Source organism: Elephas maximus, chromosome 8, assembly GCF_024166365.1.
Source record: "Elephas maximus indicus isolate mEleMax1 chromosome 8, mEleMax1 primary haplotype, whole genome shotgun sequence".
Lineage (NCBI taxonomy): Eukaryota > Metazoa > Chordata > Mammalia > Proboscidea > Elephantidae > Elephas > Elephas maximus.
The window spans coordinates 75,938,499-75,959,403 of NC_064826.1; the positions used below are offsets into that span (position 1 = coordinate 75,938,499).

Below are 20,905 nucleotides of genomic sequence, written 5' to 3' on the forward strand. Positions count from 1 at the left end.
CTACTATAAAAACTCATGAAAAGATTTATACACAAAAAGAAACAATCTTTGATGGTTAAGAGGGAGGGGAGTGATGGGGAGGGATAAACTAAATACACAATAGGTAAGTGGTAACTTTGGTGAAGAGTTAGGCAGTGCACAATACTGGGGAAGCCAGCACAATTTGATGAAGGCAAAGTCATGGAAGCTCTATAGACACACGCAAGTTCCCTGAGGGACCAAATTACTGGGCTGAGGGCTGTGGGGACCATGGTCTCAGGGAACACCTAGCTCAATTGGTATAAGATGGTTTTTAAAGAAAACATTCTACATTCTACTTTGATGAGTAGCATCTGGGGTCTTAGAAGCTTGTGAGCAGCCATCTAAGATACTCCACTGATCTCACCCTGTCTGGAGCAAGGGAGAATGAAGAAAATCAAAGACACGAGGGAAAGTTTAGTCCAAAGGACTAATGGACCACAAGTACCACAGCCTCTACCAGACTAAGTCCAGTACAACTAGATGGTGCCCAGCTCTGACAGGGATCACCACAGAGGGTTCTGGACAGAGCTGGAGAAAAATGTAGAACAAAATTCTAACTAAAAAAAAAAAAAAAACAGCCTTATTGGTTTGACAGAGACTGGAGGAACCCCAAGAGTATGGCCCCCGGACACCCTTTTAGCTCAGTAATGAAGTCACTCCTGAGATAACCCTTCAGCCAAATATTAGACAGGTCCATAAAACATAACAAGACAAAATGGGCACACCAGCCCAGGGGCAAAAAGAAGAAGGGAGGAGAGGACAGGAAAGTTGATAATGAGGAACCTAAGGTTGAGAAGGGGAGAATGTTGACACGTCATGGGGTTGGCAATGAATGTTATAAAACAGTATGTATGTTAATTGTTTAATAAGAAGCCAGTTTGCTCTGTTAACCTTCATCTGAAGTGTAATAAATCCAAAATGTAAAAAAAAAAAGAAATCCTCTCTTCATTGTCATCTTCTAAACTCATAAATCTTCTTTGACTTATATGTGAGGAATCAAGGCTTTTAGTACTAATTTTAGGCAATCTCTATGTAGGTCCTTTATGGTTACATAGAATCTCACTTAGAAATTTAGGATTAGTTGGCAACTAAAAAAAAATTTTTTTTTTTTTTTTTTATTGTCTTGGGACTCAGCCACAACCGAGACTGAAAGAGTTCCGTTTTTCCATGGGTTACATATATGGTCTCGAATAACTGAAGAGTTCTTTAATTAATTCAGAATTAATTGAGAATCTCTCACATGCCAGCCATTTTTTAAGAAACTGGAGAAACAGCACTATAAGACAATAACAAATTTCTGCGCCTATCAACTCAGTGGAGAAAACAGAAAACAAACAAGAAAAATAAGTAAAACTACAATATGCTAGATAAATAACAGAGAGATTTTTTTAGGATATGCTTGTATATGTGCTTATGTGTGAAATTTTAGGGATAGAAAATGCTGGTGAGAAGGTGGCATTTGGTTAAAGACCTACTAAGGTGAGGGATCAAGGCCATGCAAACATCTAGAAAAAGACTATTTCAGGTAGAGGAAACAGCGATCGAAAATTCTTGTGACAGGTACAGGGAAACATGAAAGGCATGGTGCCCAATGTGGCTGGAAAGAAATGGCCAAGGAGTGGGTGAGAGGAAACAAATTTAGAAAAATAATATGGAAGTGTCAAATTATGTAGGGACTCACTTGTTATAGTGAGGGTATGGGTTTTTACTTTGAGTGAGATAAGTAGCCACTGGAGGATTTTAAACAGAGTAATGTTGTCTGACATATTTTAATGGAATCATTCTGGTTGCTGTGCAGAGACTAGATGAAAGAGGGGCAAAAGCAGAAACAGTGAGACAAATTAAGAGGGTATTGTAATATTCAGAAGAAATGATAATGGCTTGACCCAAAATGGTAGCAGGTGGAAGGGATATGATAAGCAATGAGGTTCTCAATAATATTCTGAAGGTTGAGCGAACAAATGGGGGTTTGCTGGAGGTTAGTGGGATGGAGTGGTTGAGCAAAAGAGGATCCCAGGATGATTGTAAGCTTTCTGGCCTGAACATCTGTAATGTTGGAGCTGCTCTAAACCAAGAAAGGAATAACTGAGAAAGAAGCCGATTTTGGGGGCACAACAGAAGCACAGTCTTCAGCACCTAAAGAAAGCCTGTCTAGTCTGAGTCAGTATAGGGTAGCTGTAAGGGATAACAGTACAGATTCTGGAATATAAATGTCCAGGTTGAAATCTCGGCAGTGCCAGTATTGTGTGTATGATCTTGAGGAAATTGCTTAGTCTATTTCTCATTCAGTTTTCCTTGCTGAAAAATGAACATAGTACTATCTACATCATGTGGTTGGTATGAAGATTAAGTGGATGGATACATGTAAAATACAAGGAACAGTGCCTGCCACATACTGTAATAAATTCCATGTAAGGTTTTTTCCTGTTACTATGGTTGAAGAGTGTGCATGAGGGTTGTATCCTTTCACCATACTTATTCAATCTGTATGCTGAACAAATAATCCGAGAAACTGGACTGTATGAAGAATGGGGCATCAGGACTGGAGGAAGAATCATTAACAACCTGTGTTATACAGATGATACAACCTTGCTTGCTGAAAGTGAAGAGGACTTGAAGCACTTACTGATGCAGATCAAAGGCCACAGCCTTCAATATGGATTACATCTCAACACGAAGAAAACAAAAATCCTCACAACTGGACCAATAAGCAACATCATGGTAAACAGAAAAAAAGATTGAAGTTGTCAAGGATTTCATTTTACTTGGATCCACAATCAACAGCCATGGAAGCAGCAGTCAAGAAATCAAGACTCATTGCATTAGGCAAATCTGCTGTAAAAGACCCCTTTAAAGTGTTGAAAAACAAAGATGTCACCTAGAAGGCTAAGGTGTGCCTCACCCAAGCCATGGTATTTTCAATTGCATCCTATGCATGCAAAAGCTGGACAATGAATAAGGAAGACCAAAAAAGAATTGATGCTTTGAATTGTGGTGTTGGCAAAGGATATTGAATATACCATGGACTGTCAAAAGAAGGAACAAATCTGTCTTGGAAGAAGGACAACCAGAAAGCTCCTTAGAAGCAAGGATGGCGAGACTGCATCTTATATACTTTGGACATGTTATTCGAGGGGATCAGTCCCTGGAGAAGGACATCATGCTTGGTAAAGTAGCGGATCAGGGAAAAAGAGGAAGACCCTCAACAAGACAGATTGACACAGTGGCTGCAACAATGGGCTGAAGCATAACAATGACTGCGAGCATGGTGTAGGACTGTGCAGTGTTTCATTCTGTACTGCATAGGGTCGCTATGAGTCAGAACTAACTCGATAGCACCTAACAACAACAACAACAGCATGACTGAAGAGGTGACATTCAGGTTATGAGTGGTAATTAAGGGTAGAGTTACGGCCCAGAGATACACATTTGAGGATTTTCAACATGTAGATTGTATTAGTACTGTGAGATTAGATAATGGTACCCAGGAAGTGAGAGTAGACAATTAAGAGAAGAATGTTCAAGTACTGAGTCCTAAATCTTAAGGGAAGAAAGTATTTCCAGGAGCATAGAGTGTTAACAGTGTCAAATGCTGTTGTATATCCATGTAAAGTAAGAGCATGAACTGATCACAGGATTAGCAACATAGGGATTGTTCTGACCTTGATAAGCAATTTCAGTAGTCAAACTCATTGCGCTGAGTTGATTTCAACTCATAGCGACCCTGTAGGACAGAGTAGAACTACCCCATAGGGTTTTCCAAGGCTGCAATCTTTATGGAAGCATACTGCCACATCTTTCTCCTGCAGAGCAACTGGTAGGTTCAAACCACTAACCTTTTGATTAGTAACTGAGTGTTTAACCATTGAGTAACCAGGGCTCCTTTTCAGTAGAGTAATGAGGGAAAAGCCTGACGAGTGTATTCAAGGAAGAATACCCCAAAACCAAACCAAACCAATTACCATCAAGTAGAACTGCCCCATAGGGTTTCCAAGACTGTAATCTTTACAAAAGCACACTGCCACATCTTTCCCCTGCAGAGCAGCTGGTGGATTTGAACTGCTTACCTTTGGGTTAGCAGCTGAGCGCCCAACCACTACACCTCCAGGGCTCCTTCAAGGGAGCATAAAATTAATTCTCCCCCCTCCCCAGGGCTCCCTCAAGGGAGCATAGGAGGACAGAAATGAGGAACAATTAGTATAGACATCTCTTTAAAGGAATTTGGTATAACTCAATGGAGATAAACAGGGCTAGCTGGAAGTGGAGGTAGGATGAAGAAACAGCTTTTTCAAAGTTGGAAAGCAGCATTTTTTCTATGGTTGCAGCAATAACCCAGTAGACAGAGGAAAATCAAGTATTACTGGAGCTCTGAGTAGGCTAGAGGGGCTAGGAGCTGGTATGCAAGTACAGAGGTTGGCCTTATTGAAAAGCATGGGCAGTTCATTAATAGCAACAGAGTGGAGTAGTAGTGTTAGATGAGTGATGTTCTTTTTTGGTGGCTTTTCAAATTTTTTCCCTAGTGAAATATGAAGCAAGTTCATCAACTGAACCCTGGGATATACAAGGATGTGTTGAAGGTTTGAGGAGTATAAACCAGCCATCTAGGAGTCTGGGAGAATGAACACCACTGGCAAAGTAAAGAAGGATTGCTGGGCAGAATGAAGAGCTCATTTGAGGCACATAATCATGAACAGAAGGTGAGACCAGGCACATAGCTGTGTGCTTTTCTCTATCCACATTTAGCTACCAGGATGCAGAGACAAAGTAGACCCAGAATTAGATTTAAGTAGAATTGTGGTTTAATAAAAGTAAGAGAGTTAATATAATGATTAGCCATGAAAGTCAATCACCTAAGAAAGTAAATAAATGCGTGAGAAGGGGAGAGACAAAGAAAAGGTGGTAAGAAAGCTGCAGTGGAGCAAATATTGGAGGTGGAGTACCAAAGGAAGTGAGCTGGGAAGCTAGGATGCAGTGGTAAGACAGTGGGATGTTTGAGCTTAAGACTCTCAAGGGATTGCAGCTTTGGTAATGATAACTTGGCTGATGTAACATCGAGAACACAATCACTGGAGCAGATCAAGGAACTGAGATGCTAGGCTACTAGAAAAAGCAACTATGTGGATATTGAATTACTGAGAATTAGGACAAGAGGAGGGTTAAGAGAATAACAGTGAGCCAGAAGCTTAAAGTCTTCAAAATATTAGAGGAGGAATTTTGAGAGTGGTAAAGAATTACCATGAGCAAACTGACCTGGTTATTAATGGAATTTACAAATAGGAGTTTGAAAGATCTACTGAAAAGAAAATAATTTTAGTGTTTCTTTACAATTTTTTTTTTTCCTTATTCAATGACCTATGAAAACCAGACCTTATTTTTAAAAAATTTCAAAGCCACTATTGCTTTAGCGAGCTGGAAAAAAACGACAAAAAAAAAAAACAAACCTATTGCCATAGACTCAATTCCGACTCATAGTGACCCTATAGGACCGAGTAGAATTGCCCCACGAGTTTCCAAGGACTACCTGGTGGATTTGAACTGCTGACCTTTTGGCCTTTTGGTTTGCAGTAGTAGCACTTAACTACTACACCAACAGGGTTTCCAGAGAGCTGGAAGTGGACTCAAATTTCTGGTACAATCACTGCTGGCTGAATTTAAGTCAGCCAAGAAATTTTAAGGGACAACATCCTCTCTTCTATCAGCAACATCCCCAGTACTTCACCACTCCAGGGTCTCATGAGGACATAGAATGGTGGCAGTGAATTGAAGTGATAAAGATATCCAAAGAATCCTTTGGCTCTCATAAATTCCAGTACAGAGAGGTAATAGTAGGAAAAGTTATTTCTTGCTGCATTTTTAAAGCTGGTATAATTGCATTTCTGAAAAGCTATAATAGCTCCTTCAATAAATGTTGTTTACCATTGACATTTAATAATAAAATTAGAACCTGAATGCTTTCCTGATACTTAGAGTAAGGAATTTCCTTTTGTGTTTCGGGACTTTCCCTGTTGCTCCACAGGGCTACCCACACCCTCATGTATCAGATGACCTGAATTTCCTGAGTTGTTTGTGTAGTCCATGTACTCAAGTTTTCCATGTGTTATATATGCAGGGAACAGTCCGTCCTCCCCTCAGAGGAAATGTTCATTAAACGACTATCTGAGATTCTAGGCCAAAGAAGTAATTTATCAACTAGCAAGTCAAAATGAAGTGGCCATAAAAAGCACTCTGAAGGTAAAGTAGACCGCAACCTCGTATAAAACTAACTTGACTATAGAAGAAAAGATAAGGGAGGGATAAGAAATTGAGGTAACAGAATAAAAGAGAGATAAAACCAAATAATCTGTATTAGCAGGGAAAGCATGTCTGAAAAATAAAAATTGAAATTTTAAAATTATACTGTTTCTTAAACGGATGGTTTTTTTTTTTCATTGTAATTTAATATTCCCTTATCTTCTTTCTAAAATTATCCCCATGGGCTAGGTCTAATGAGCAGGCTATGAGAGAAAACCTTACTAATTCAAATTTCTTAAGGAGGCATGCCAATATAAATTATTTAAAAATTCAAATTAAGTCATAATTTTAAAAGAAATGTGGTTTTATTACTTTACACTTTAGAAGTAATTTGGATTACTTGTTCAGTGGGAAGTCAGAGTTTCAGGGAACCTTAAATATGACCCGGTCCAAGCCTCACATTTTCTAAATGAAGCCTAAGACGACAAATGACCAGATTGGTGTATGAGACCTGTGTTCAAAAGACAAATTTGTAAGTTTTCTCTCTGAGATCAGGCAGCTAGTATGTGGCTAAACCAGCATGAGAATACAAATACATGGCCTACTCTAGTTTTCTACAATCAAGCAGATTCACCTTCAAGAGACTCTGTTAATGAATTTTTCACTATATGTGATAACGATTAAAGCATTTCTTTAGGGGGAAAGTTACTTTTAATAGCTTACATGTTGCCCCAGGCGTTTGTTAACAATATTATATATTTTAAAGAGATAGAAAAAAATTATTCTGAATATTATTAAATCAAGAATAATTTACAATACAAAACTCATCAAGTAGGGTATCTTTATGATTCTTTTTAATGTTTCACAAAACTTAGATGATGTAAAATTGTAGAACTTTTCAATTTTGTTCCTTTTTGATACATCAAAAATAGGCATTTCATCAACTGTTTTGTTTTTTCCACATGAAACATATTCTCAAGCTTAATTATAGGATCTCAAAATTAAATCTCATGTGAGGTTAATTTCTTCAGTCTCTTCCCTACTTTCATAGACACAAGTTTCAATATCTTTCAGTTTTCAAGCTTTGTTTTCGGTGAGTGCAATTCTCTAACACCTTCAAGAGTGCATATTGTGGCACGCCATTCATTGTTTTCTGAGTAAAGATAATCTTGAGACAAAAATGCAACCATGTTTAGCAGACTGTCAAAAAGTCCACTACTATTGGAGGTTGTTTACAAAGTTGTTCTTAGCTCTAACACATTTCTAAAATCTTTTTGATGTCTGGCAGCAGAGTGTACTGTCATGTTGATACGTCCTTTTGTATTTAACACCATTTTTCATAACAATTTCTAGATAATTTACAGTAACCGTGTGTATATATAAGGTGCACTGGTAACACAGGGGTTAAAGCGCTCAGCTGCTAACGAAAAGGTCAGCAGTTGGAACCCACCAGTTGCTCTGTGGGAGGAAGATGTGGCAGTTTGGCTGGGTAAAGACTTACAGCCTTGGAAACCCTATGGGGCAGTTCTACCCTGTCCTACAGGGTCACTATGAGTCGGAATCAACTCAATGAAGATGTTGGATTTGGTTTATATCTATAATATTTTTCAGTTTTGACAACTACAACTCTATGGATGCTGTTATATGTGTAACACGAACCATTTCAAGCAGTTTCTATGCCATCAGTTTATTAATTAGGAAGAACATGCCTTTTACCACTATACTATACTCCACCAGAATTTGTAGTCATGTTATCACCCTAAAACCAAATAATTTTGTCTTCGATGTTGAAACTTTTAACTGACCCAGTATTACCAGATGCTTCACATTTGACAGGATGGGCTGTTAAAAAATTGCCTTGATTCCATAAATTACATGAAAATATTGACCTATTTTTGGTAGTAGCTGATTTTTGACTTGGAGCATTGAATGATGCTGAGATAAAATGGGTATCATTTATCTGATTACAAAGGTCTTTGGTTAATGGAGCCAGCATGTTAACAGCTATTGCTTTGCTTAATGTTTGCATATAAGAAAAATTGCAATAGTGAAATAAGAAAGAACTTAGAAAAGTAGCCTTTTAAACTAACAAAACTTAACTTCAGAAAGTGTATATGCCTTCTACAGTTGCATATGCTAAACTGTCACCTTTGAAAACAATCTTCTTAAAATAACTACAGTCTTTTGAAATAAATGCTGATGCTTCTATGGTGGATTTATTTCTTCTGGTTTTCATGTAATTAGTGATATAACAAAGGCTCCTTTCATGCTGTGAATAGTATATGTTGGCAAATATTTTACGCAGGTTATTTATCATGAATTTTCTTGAATAAAAGGAGTACTTAATTTTTCATGAACTTGCATTCCTTAATTAAAAAAAAATTTTTTGGCTCAGTGAATCTAATTGGCGGCCTGGTGATTTTGTGCTTCTTGTAGACTATTGCACTAGCGAAAACAAGATGTCCTAGCACGTCATGTTGCTGGTGGAAGCAGCATTGTTAGATAGTCTCCCACCACCTCCTGCCTAGACAGAATTAGGTGTCCCTAGCCACTGATTGTATAGGCACATGTCATTTTACCAGCAAGGTGAAATGCATGCAGCCTCTGAAAGGGAGACATTAGTTGCACTGTGTCTGGAAAGGGTGGGATGGGGAGAGGATCATTATTTATGTGCATCTTTCATGTTTAACTGTGTGTTAAAGCAAGAGCTCTCTTCATGGTACATGCATCTCACAACTAGAAGGGGCTCTGGCAGAAGCTGGAGACAAAACAAAACGGGGGTCTATGAAAAACAACTCAGTCTGGGAATGGCACAAATAGTTTGCATTTGACTACTAGCCTAAAGGTTGGTGGTTTGAACCCACCCACTTGCACAATGGAAGAAAGACCTGGTGATCTGCTTTCATAAAGATTACAGCAAACAAAACATCATGGAGCAGTTCTACTGTGCAACACATGGGGTCGCCATGAGTCGGAATCGGCTTGACAGCAATGGGCTTTTTTTCTTTTTTTTGTTAGTAATATTTTATTAGAAGTGAAAAATCAGAGGCAAACATAAATAAGACCTATGGTCAGTCTATTTATTGGCTGTCTGCCTTGCCTGCTCTGCCTCGCTTCACCATCCACCTCACTGATATTTACCTAGTCTTTAAATTTTAGGCTTCTATAAAAACATGCATATGCAAAATAACTCCAAGCTAAACTGACACTTTTCCTTGTGTTGCATATCTAAATATCCATGCTTACTTAATCAGCATTACCCCTTTCCTCTTAGCTAAAATCTTTGCTATAGAAATAGTATTCCCTTTGTGCATATTTCCTGCTTATTTCTGAAACTGGAGAGAAGGGTCTAGAGAGGTTTTCTTTCACTGTGGATCAGTTATTGTCTCTGTACCATGTCGATGACGGAGCTTTTAAGAATACAGATTCTCCAGCACCACCTCCAAAAAAAAAAAAAAAACAACTTTACCGTCAAGCAATCCTATAGGACAGAGTAGAACTGCCCCATAGGGTTTCCAAGGAGCAGCTGGTGGATTCGAACTGCTGACCTTTTGGTTAGCAACCACTGTGCCAAAAGGGCTGTGGCAGCACCTCAGTTATTACTAAATCAGAATCCCAAAATTCCTACCAGGATGTGCATTTTGCAAAAGATTCACAGGCAATATTGATACATAAAGACAGAGATTGCTTATTCCTACTTTCTGTAAGGTAAATCTATGCAAATTAGAATTTTGGGCTTATGGTTGTGAAACAAATGGAGACCACAACTAAGCGCTGAACTTACTACAATTGATGGATGCTGGAGTAGCTGAAATAGTTGGAGCTTCTGACTTAAATGATGTGAGAGCTGAAGAAAAAAAAAGACACAAACCTCAAGAGGAAACATTCAATGCTTGCTTATTTGCTTTGTTTGCTAATCACATTTTTAATTGTGTGTGTGTGAGAGAGAGAGGCTGCAAGCTGTTATGCTGTTGAGAAGATAGGCTGTTGGAACTGGAGTGAGATTTGAAAAGATATTCCAGTAATGGATAGAACATTATCTATTAGTGAAATTACCATTTACTGAGGCAGGTGGAACCCAACTTGATTCTGTGATGTTGCTGAGAATCATGACATTAACAATGCTTTAAGATTCTGAAACCCAAACTACTTTCTGCCTTTTCTCTCTTATCTTGGGTTTCTCGCAGATGCCTCTCGGTGTGAAAATGAGAAGGGAGGGAGGGCCGGAAGGGGAGCTCACTTTCTAACTACTCTTGCTCTCTCTAATAAATCACATTGTTAGGTGCCATCCAGTTGAATGACATATGGCAGTCCTGTACATAAACTTGGGCCATTACCACTCTTAGAAGGATTAGAAGTTCTGGACTCATTCATCTGGTAAACAAATTCTATATCTAAAATACTTCACCCTGTGAACTTTATTTGGTACCTTGGAGCATGAAATTGAATGAGAAGTACTCTGAGTTGAAACTACTATGTCTATACTTCCAAAGATTTGCCTTGGATATATGACATCGTGGACTGGAGAAACATCACAGACTTTGACATTGGACTTTAGAGAGTTTAAATTTCTTTTGCCCTCTAATATGCTTTGTGAGCCTGAGCAAGTTACTTATCTCTCTCAGCCTCAGTGTCCTCATCTGTAAAATGGTGTTATCAGTACCTAACTGACAGGAGTAAAAGCTAAATGAAATAATGTTGATAGAGTACTACTCAATAAACAAATGCTCCTTTCTTCTCTCTTTTCTTCCCTTTGGTAGCTTAGCAAAAATGTGTATCTTCATAATTATTTGCAAAGACAGTTTGCATCTCTCTAGGTAATTAATGAATCCATTTTTGGTGCTTTGTCTCTTGAGAGAGAGTGAGAGTTAAAGCTTTTCCAGTCAGGAGTAAGCATAAATTACATGGTGCCACTCAAGATCAATTTACAACATTAACAATATTTATAAGATCTGTCACTATGTATTAGCACTCTGCAATAGAAAAGTAGACTGGAACATTACCAGAGTTGAGGGTGACGTTAAAGTGCTCTGATTAGCACACGGAATCCCTGGGAACACTACCTATCTGGGAATCACTTCCACTTTCAAAGGCCTGGAAACTGGTAGCTTGAATATGTCTGCATATCTAAAAGAAAACCATTCACAATCATAGTGAGGAAAGCTGAGAACGAAGAGAGTGTGAATAAATCTGAGATTACTAAAAGAAACTTGAAATTTATCATAAAAGTGTTTTTTTCATTTTTGAGTTCTTTTTTTCCATTATTAATTTCATTTTAGGCCGCTCCTATAAATTCACATATATTCAAGCATACACACACACATTTATAAATCATTCATGGAGAAACCGTTAAATTATTTTGACATACCAAAAAGCTATTTGAAGATTTTTTTAAAGTTTCTTTTCTTTTCTGTTATTGAATGATGTAACCTATAGGCTGAAGATTGTCCAGAATGTAGTAGAGGGTTTCACGAACGTTTATGTTCTGACTGGCAATTTCAAGCCAGCAGAGGGCTCCATGCTTTAACATGGTTCTATACATTTAAAGTCCAGCAAGTGCTGTTGGTAAGGGACAAAAGTAGGGCTTGGTACTTGTTATGGGCTTAAGTACTTGCTCTAACTCTGTGTTTAATTAAGAAATAAAAAAAGATGAATGAAGCAGAGCCAAACCCCTACTTCTGACGTTTTGGATATAATTTGTTAATTCTTCCATCATGTAAATGTAATCTTCCTCCGCTGTTCCAGCTTGAAAAATAAATGTGTTTCAATCCTACATCCTGAGTCCACATAGACACCTGCAGTCTGATTCTTTTAATGGCCCCATACTTTTCTTTGTTCCAAGCTTAAAAAAACATATTTATAAAATGAGGTTAATTGCTGATGAGTTCTCTTTAACCTAGCGATGGATATAGGCAAACTTAACAAAAACCAGCATTAATTGTTTTAGTGCTTTTAACTTTCATTGCTTAAATTGTAACTTTAACCCTAAGAAATATTGTAAGATGGGAAGAAAACATTTGTTTCCGAATGATTTCAGTTCTCTTCCTTTGAAAAGCTACCATACTTATCCTTGTTATTTCCCTCCTATGAAACAATTGGCAGATTTTTACAATCCCCCAAAATAATGGACACCCAATGCCTGAAGGGATTTTATTTAGAAAGTTTTACTAATATCATTGTGACAATTTTAAATTATACAGAATTACTTCATGTTCCTCAATTTGCCAAAAAGCTTGCGAAAACATAATAGCCAGCCATATCTATCACAAATTAATCTGCAGAATAAATGAATTCAGACAAATTCTATTCATTTTAATTTTACTCATGTCTTTTTTGTAATGTAGCTCCTTAGGTTATGTGATTGGCAAAGGTAAATACAGACTTAGGCAGGCAACTCATATAATACATTTTGGGGGCTCCAGAAAAGTATCTAAGCACAATATTAACAAATATCAGAGGAAAAGTTGTTACCAGATTATGTACAAATGTAATCTTCATTCTCTTTAGTGCTTTTAAGTTTTTTTCTCTGTCTCTTCCTCCAATTTTATTGGCTTAGGTGTTACCAGTGACTATAGCATCCTTATATTTAAAATTTAAAGTTTGGTTTTCAACTGTAGCAATAAAGGAAAATAACTGCAAAAGACTTTAAGTTTAATAGAATCCAATAAATTTGAAAAGCAGGCAAGAGTAAAAATGTAGTTAGCTTTCATTAAAGAAATAGTTCATATAACATTATATAAAATAATTATATTTCCATAAGCATTAATAGTATATTATGGTTGTGGATGAATGATTAAAACAAGAAAATTCTGTACAAACTTAATATCCAGAGGCAAGTTGTTTCATGCTTCTTACTCCCCAGAAAGCAACACAGATGGAAAAAAAAATCTAAAGAAAAAAACACAAATAGGAAAAAAAGTTAAAAGTAAATCAATATCCAATACTTTTGTTCAACTGAGGTAGCATCTTCCAGAAGGAAAATGAATACAAATATTTTAGACAGTTAAATCATTCAAAGTGAATTTAGCAGATGTTCACTGATAGAATTTAGCCAACCCAACTTAAACATGTTATGTGAAGACAAGAGTTGGAGTAAAAAGTTCTGTTTCTGTGACTTTTTTATACTCACAAATCTGGGTCATTCCTAAGGATGGAGATATATAAGCTTAGTATTGAATGAAACAGAACTTTATTGGGGATACTGCATGTTTTATGTATCATATTAAATGGTTTCATTGTTTAAGTAGTTTAAGAAGACTTTGGCAAAGGAAAAATAAAAACACTGCTAAAGAATCTTTCCTCTATAAGGCAATGTATTCTAGCCTACGATGAACTTCACACAACATGAATTACATTCTAAACACTACTGTTGACTTACATCCTCAGTTTTGATCCTATCAGGTGTAAAAAAAATTAACTGCAAAATACTCTTTAAATTTGAGAAAATAACTAAGTCATTATAAGCACTCATAATAGTTCACTGAGTTTAATCCTTGCCTTCAGATAAAACTACATATCCACAAGCAAATCACCCAAAATTAGCAAAACAAAACTCTTATTTTCCAATGATCCTAGCAAAAAGGATGACATGGTGATCCTCGGTAACAATTCATGGTTGCAGGATTTTTGATGACATGTAATCTAAATACCTCAAGCAGTAATACACGTGTCTTCTGCTTGGAGAAATACAGCACTAGTCATAGTGTTTTCACCGTCAGGTATTTGCTAAGCCAACCCTCCCCCCTTGCTTTTGTCTATGCTCTAGTAATTAGCCATAGGGCGGCTTTCATGATCGCCATCTCAGGTGAGTTAGGGCTAGAACCATTATGAGAGAGAGTGATGTTCAAACAGCCAGATTTACTGGGATAGCTGCGCAAGAGTTTTTCCATATTTTTTTCTTATTGTGCAAACTTCCTTTCTAACTATTAAAATATGACCAATTGCCTCTCTACAGGAAGAATATCACTATTCCTGGAAGATCCATAAAAATATACAAAGGAAGCATATTTAAGTAATAAGACTGAGGCATGGGAGCATTCTGGGGTGATGAACTGAGGTGAAGTCAAGGGCCATTAACTGAGGCCAGCCATTAGTTCACAGAAAAGACCCTGAACTGAGGTGATTTTGCTATTAAAGCCTGGGTTGGGGGAGTGGGGAGAAAGAAAGAAAAACACAACAAAACAAAACATTCTCCCAAACATTTTGTTTACATTTTACGGGTGGGTTGTTCAGTTTCATATGAACCTCTAGGTCTTTCAAGGAACCGTTATCCTTTGCATTAGCCAGTCTAATGTTTTCTTCAAATTCATGAATTCCTTACAGCCTATAACACACTATGAAAAAAATATTAAAAAGAAAATCAGCAGTTATATTGAAGCAGAAGTCAAAAATAATATTAACATTTTGGAGTTTCCTCAGAAGTCAAATATGATATATTTAAAGGCTGGTTTTGATTTTGTTTCTTTTGACTGTAATTCAGGAGAAATGACTTCATGGGATTTCTCCTGATGGTGCCAGATAAAACAGGACCAAGGTTGAGGAGTATTTGTGAAAGCTCTTAGACTTGGGCAGCAAGTTGTATTTGCCTATGAAGATGGGTTAATGTTGACATAAAAACCAAAAAAGACAGCTTCTGAAGTGTGACAGAGATTAAAAACAAAAACAGTAATATCAGGGTAAATAAGTTATTGTGACCTGTAATATTCACTAACTAATAGATGCCTTGCATTACGCAAGTACTAGAGTCTGAAGTCCACTTGGCAATTAAAAGCACAAAACAAAAAACAGCAGTTGTAGTTGAGTCTGTTCCAACTTATGGCAACACTGTGTGGCAGAGCGAAACTGCGCTCCACAGGCTTTTCATGGCTGTGACCTTTAAGGAGCAGATTGCCAGGCCTTTTCTTGAGGTGCCTCTAGGTGGGTTCACACTGCCAACCTTTCAGTTAGTATTGAGCACCACCAAACCCTCCTCTAAAAATAAACCAAGCCTGTTGCCATAAAGTCGGTTCCGACTTAAAGCAACCCTATAGGACAGAGTAGAACTGCCCCATACGGTTTCCAAGAAGTGCCTAGTAGGAACTTCCATTTGGCAATATAAGTTTTTATTGTTTTATTTGAGTCCGGTATCTATGGCTTCAAAGATGATCTCCACGGGGGAACACTTGGAGAATGATTTCTTTCAGTGAAATCGTTCTAAAACTATATGTAAAATTTTATGAGTATATCCTATTACCCCTCTTCCCTTCTCTCTGGCCTCCAAAGTATTCATACTTTCATCTGGGTCCCCAGAAATATTAAGATAAAAAAAAAAAAGCCTATTGTCATTGAGTCAATTCTGACTCATAGCTACCCTATAGGACAGAGTAGAACTGCCCCATAGGGTTTCCAAGGAGCAGCCGGTGGATTCAAACTGTCAGCCTTTTGGTTAGCAGTCAAACGTTTAACCACTCTGCCACCAGAGCTCCAATATTAAGACATTTTGACCTAAAAAGCCAGTGAAAATGATTACGGTTCTAGTGCTCGCCTTTGTTGTTAATCTAACACATCGCACCTAAATCTTTCTACCTTTTAAACTGTAATTTAAGTCCTGTTTCCTCTAGGATACCATTCTTAACTAAATCACATAAATCTTCCCTTCTCCAATTATCCAAAATGCTTTTAGCTCCCTACCAAAATATACAATGTTATATTGCTGGAAGTTTTATTTTTATTTTTTTTCCAGGCCCCCAGGTATTATCTCTCCAGATAGATGGAAAGTCGATAAAGCATAGGGATCAGGTTCAGGATTTAATTAATGCTCACTGTGGCCTTCCCCTAAAGGAGCCCTGGTGGTGCAATGATTAAAGCACTCAACTGCTAACTGAAAGATCAGAGGTTTGAACCCACCAGCCCCATCTGCCAGAGAAAGATGTGGCAGTTGGCTTTAATAAAGATTTACAGTCTTGGAAACCCTATGGGACAGTTCTACTCTGTCTTACAGAGTCAGTATGAGTTGGAATCGACTCAACAACGGTGGGTTTAGTTTGGTTTTGGTGGTGGCCCTCTCCTAGGTTAGGCATTGTCCTAGATGCCTTTACTACAGAAAACTAAACAAAATTCTCACAACAAAATTTTGAGGATTGTTATCCAGTTTTCTGATAAGGCAATGGGAATTAAAAATTATTTGGTTTATTAATGAATCACAAAGCTAGTAAATGTCAGAGGCAAAGTGATGTTTTATGTTTACGTAGTATACCCCAAACATTCTAACAGTACATTCAGGGGAGTCCAGCTCAATGAGTATGCACATTAAAATTGAATCCATTTCCTCTCTTATAGCAATCACCTGGATTTGCCTGATGGTATTTTTGTTAGCAGCCGCGAGGTTTCTGAAACCTTTTCACAATCAATGCTTTAAACGTAGATTGGCGTTTTCAAATATAACAAAATCCAGACTGACATGGATCATATAAATTAAATACAATAAATGTATCCTTCTTAAAATATGTATAACCTTGCAATTTTCACCACATTCCATTCAAAATTATTTAAGTAGGAAAAAGCAGATTTAATCTTATGCTTTTGAATACTTGTGTTTGTGCAAATATAACACATGGATTTAAACATATATTCCATATACTAGACAAGAAATGTGTTTAACATGGACTCACTACAACCATTTCATTATTCCAGTTATTTGATTTTAAACTTTCTATGGCCCAATCTTTCTCTTGGCATTTGTTGTAAACTGTTCATTTTAGTTCTCCATAGTTGATTAGATTAAATGTATCCATTTAAAATAAGAGTTTATTAACACACTTCTTAATCAACTATTTGTTAAATGATGATAGGAGAATTATTACTCAGGCTCGTGGAAGAATAAATGACAACCATAGGTCTTTATCGCAATATTATTTTCTGATCTACAGAAATGATGTTTCTGGATATGTGCAAAATCAATGCATACTTATTTTATCCTAGGTCTGGGCAGGTCCCAGGATTTTAACAGCTGGATTCAAAATATGTAACAGAGGAAGTTCATTCTTAGTGTCAGGCCCTCCTGCACTAACACATCATTACTGGCCCTTGTCTTCAGGCTATTTTCTTGACTTCCCAGGGACCTCTGCTGTGATGCATGAACTTTGCCCTGCACAGATGCTCTCCACTTTCCTCCACCATTTCCAAAAAGTTCATCAATTAGCAGGTGGCTAAACTCAGCCACTAATCCACACTAAAATGTCAATGAAAACTGATGTTACTGAGATGCCCCTTCCAGTTATATCTGTGCTTTAAAAGGCCTTATTCAAAATGGCTCCAATTATGAGAAAATTAGGAATCTAATCTTAAATAAGAGAGAATAGTATCAGGAGAGATATTTGTGTGCATGTTTCATATTCTGAAACAGCAAGCCCTCAAATTATAAAACAAAGATAATAGCTTTGTCTTACACCTATGTCCGTATCTGTCTCTGTTGGTTTGAATCTATCCACTATATTTATTAATAAATGACCTGATGAGCAAAGAAAAACAAATATCCCCTTGAGCAGTGGGCAGTTGCTAGCTAGCAACATCCCATAGTTTTTATAAAGGTGATGAAACAAATAAATATATTCAAAAGTATAAGATTAAATCTGCTTTTTCCTACTTAAATAATTTCTAACGGAATGTGGTGAATATTTCAAGGTCAAACATATTTTGAGAAGGATATATTTATTGTATTTAATTTATATGATCCATGTCAATCTGGATTTGTTATATTTAAAAACTCCCATCTATGTTTAAAGCATTGATTGTGAAAAGGTTTCAGAAACCTTGTGATTACGAACAAAAATATCGTCTAAAGGTTAAATGATTTGAGATGTCTTTAGACCGACTGGCAAGTAAAGTTAAAGCTTTAAAGTATTTTGATTCTCAAATATGTATTTATTGTTAAAACCAAACCCATTGCCATTGAGTCGATTCTGACTCATAGCAACCCTACAGGACAGAGTAGAACTGCCCTACAGGGTTTCCAAGGAGCAGCTAGTGGATTTGAACTGCAGACCTTTTGGTTAGCAGCCAAACACTTCACCACTGCATCACCAGGGCTCCATATTTATTGTTACAAGTATTTACATAGAAAACACTCACTGAGATGTAATATCTCATTTAATTTTATGCCTATTTGCAGTGGTAGTAAAATTATGTGTATATCTCTGCTTCACTAATAAGTTAAATGAACACCTAAGACAAGCCATGACATTTTGTTAATGATAAAGTAGCTTATGCTACCTTGCCAAGGAAGAAACTTAAGATCCTTTAAATAAGAAATAGCATTTCTGTGAAGATTTGAGACTCAATCACTTTAAAAGAAGTTTGAAAAATTAGCATTTATTCCATGTGTAAATTTTCAGCCAAATTTACATTTTTATGTTGATTTTCTAAAATTCCCCTAGAATAGATGTCCCTGTTTTGTATCTTTAACAAATCATACTCTGGCCCTAAAGTCTCATAACAAACCGAAGTTATTATGATCTGTCCGAATGGAAGAGTGTACTTTTACCTTATAATTATTTCTCTGACATAGATGAGGCCCTTAAAATATCAGTTAAACAACAACAACAAAAAACCCAAACCCGTTGTTGTGGAGTCAATTCTGACTCATAGCAACCCTATAGGACAGAGCAGAACTGTCCCATAGGGTTTCCAAGGAGCAGATGATGGATTAGAGCTGCTGACTTTTTGGTTACCAGCTGAACTCTTAACCACTGTGACACTAAAACCAAAATAACCTGTTGCCACTGAGTTGCTTCGGAGTAGAACTGCCCCGTCTGGTTTCCAAGGAGTGCTTATGTGGATTCAAACTGCTGACCTCTTGATTAGCAGCCATAGCGCTTAACCACTATACCACCAGGGTTTCCACTGTGTCACCAGGCCTCTAAAATATCAATTAACTGACTATTTAAAAACTATAACTCTCACAAGAGCAAACCTCATTAAACATGTAGTGTGTTTGAATATATTATCCGGGGGAAAAAAAAAACTGATCCTTTGTTAAATTTGCTTTCTAACCCACTATTTTAGTTTTTATAGAGATACCCACTGTCTGTTGACTAGATAAGAACCTAAACAGAGCTCAAACTTGAATTGCTACAAAATATCCCTTTTTCTCATTAATGCAAGAGAACAGATAAGCACATATGGAATTTGCAGCCAAATGTACTGAAGGTCCTACTGAAATGAGAACATCAGAAAGATAGTGGCTAATGATAGATTTTTTTTCCCCCTAGAATTTTGCAAGAACACAGAGGAAAATTGAGAATTATCAATTTTACTTCTAGTTTATTCTATATATGAGCAAAATATTAAGAGTTGTATACAAACAAAAATGAACAAAAACAGTCTTAAGAAAAATTACTTCCAGACACTAAACCTATTGCTTCGAAGTCTTGTGTTTATTTTTGTACCCTTATTTAAGAGAGCTTACAATCCTAGCTATATTTATTATGAGGTCTTTTAAGTATTTATTAATACATAGACTTTAAATAAAAGCATTATTTTATATTAGCTTAAAATATATATCCAAGTTATTCACTAAGGAAAAAATATAAAATGAAATTTCATGTGAATGTCTATATGATAAAGATGCTGTATTTGAAAAGAATATATATTTTCCTCAGTCATTAAATATCTTCCAATGTTAATTTTTTAAACAGGAGAATATGCTTAAACATACCACAATCAAGTTTTTGTTTAAGTAAATAAAAACAAACTAATCATTAGAACAAAATTCTAAAATCTTTCAGCTGGACTGTGAAAACTGAAAAAAAAAAAATTAAATATTTGACTACTCAATACTGAAAACCAAAAAAACAAAAAACCAAACCCGTTGCCATCAAGTATATTCCGACTCATAGTGACCCTATAGGGCAGAGTAGAACTGCCCCGTAAGGTTTCCAAGGAATACCTGGTGGATTCAAACTGCTGACATTTTGGATGGCAGCCATAACTCTTAACCACTACACCACCAGGGTTTCCCAGTAGGGACAGGGACCCTTACAATAACAGCGTAAAAGTGCTAATTTAATTTAGACAGACGCATCATCTTCCTTTGCAACCATTTCTTCAGTTCTCTGAACTTATTACCTCTTATGTAGAATGATTTATTGTCTTCTAAAACTCTAAACGGCCCAATAAAGTAAGTGTCCTTTTCAACAATACTCTAAAGAGCATCCTATTGTTCATCCAGACCATGTTTGAGCTACCACACTAACATTTGAAAGTCATAAATAGTAGTAAGAAGATTAGAGATCACTCAGAGGTCTTCCAAGCCTACCTACAATTCAGAGAATATTCTTGAAGACAGTTGGCAAGAATTAGCTACTGTGCATGAAAAACCATCTGGTGGAAATTGTATAAGCCATAATTACCATAAAGTGAAAATAGATGCTATATTTCTCAGAAACATCTGTGGATTTTTCATCTTAGAATTCCAAGTTATGAAGAAAGATTCTTTGTAGATGTCTGTCTTAAAACACTTCAATCTGCAAACACTTGTTTTAAGGCTACTGAAATCCAATAACATGGATTTAAAAATTACCTTTGATAAATTAAACTAGATTATTCCCTTCCCATATATACCATGACATAGCATCTATTTAGATTTATCTCCTGGAAAATCTCTGAATATTATGAT

The 20,905-nt window shown here is 36.6% G+C and overlaps 1 protein-coding gene across 1 annotated transcript in view; it reads right to left on the reverse strand.

The window, feature by feature from the left end:
• Nucleotides 1-13,071: 13,071 nt before the first annotated feature.
• The window catches only part of AGMO (alkylglycerol monooxygenase), a 386,087-nt gene continuing 378,253 nt past the window's right edge, over nucleotides 13,072-20,905 (reverse strand). The window contains exon 13 of the mRNA XM_049893554.1: nucleotides 13,072-13,140. Coding sequence (XP_049749511.1) covers nucleotides 13,072-13,140 — 69 coding nt within the window. The remainder of the gene's footprint in view (nucleotides 13,141-20,905) is intronic.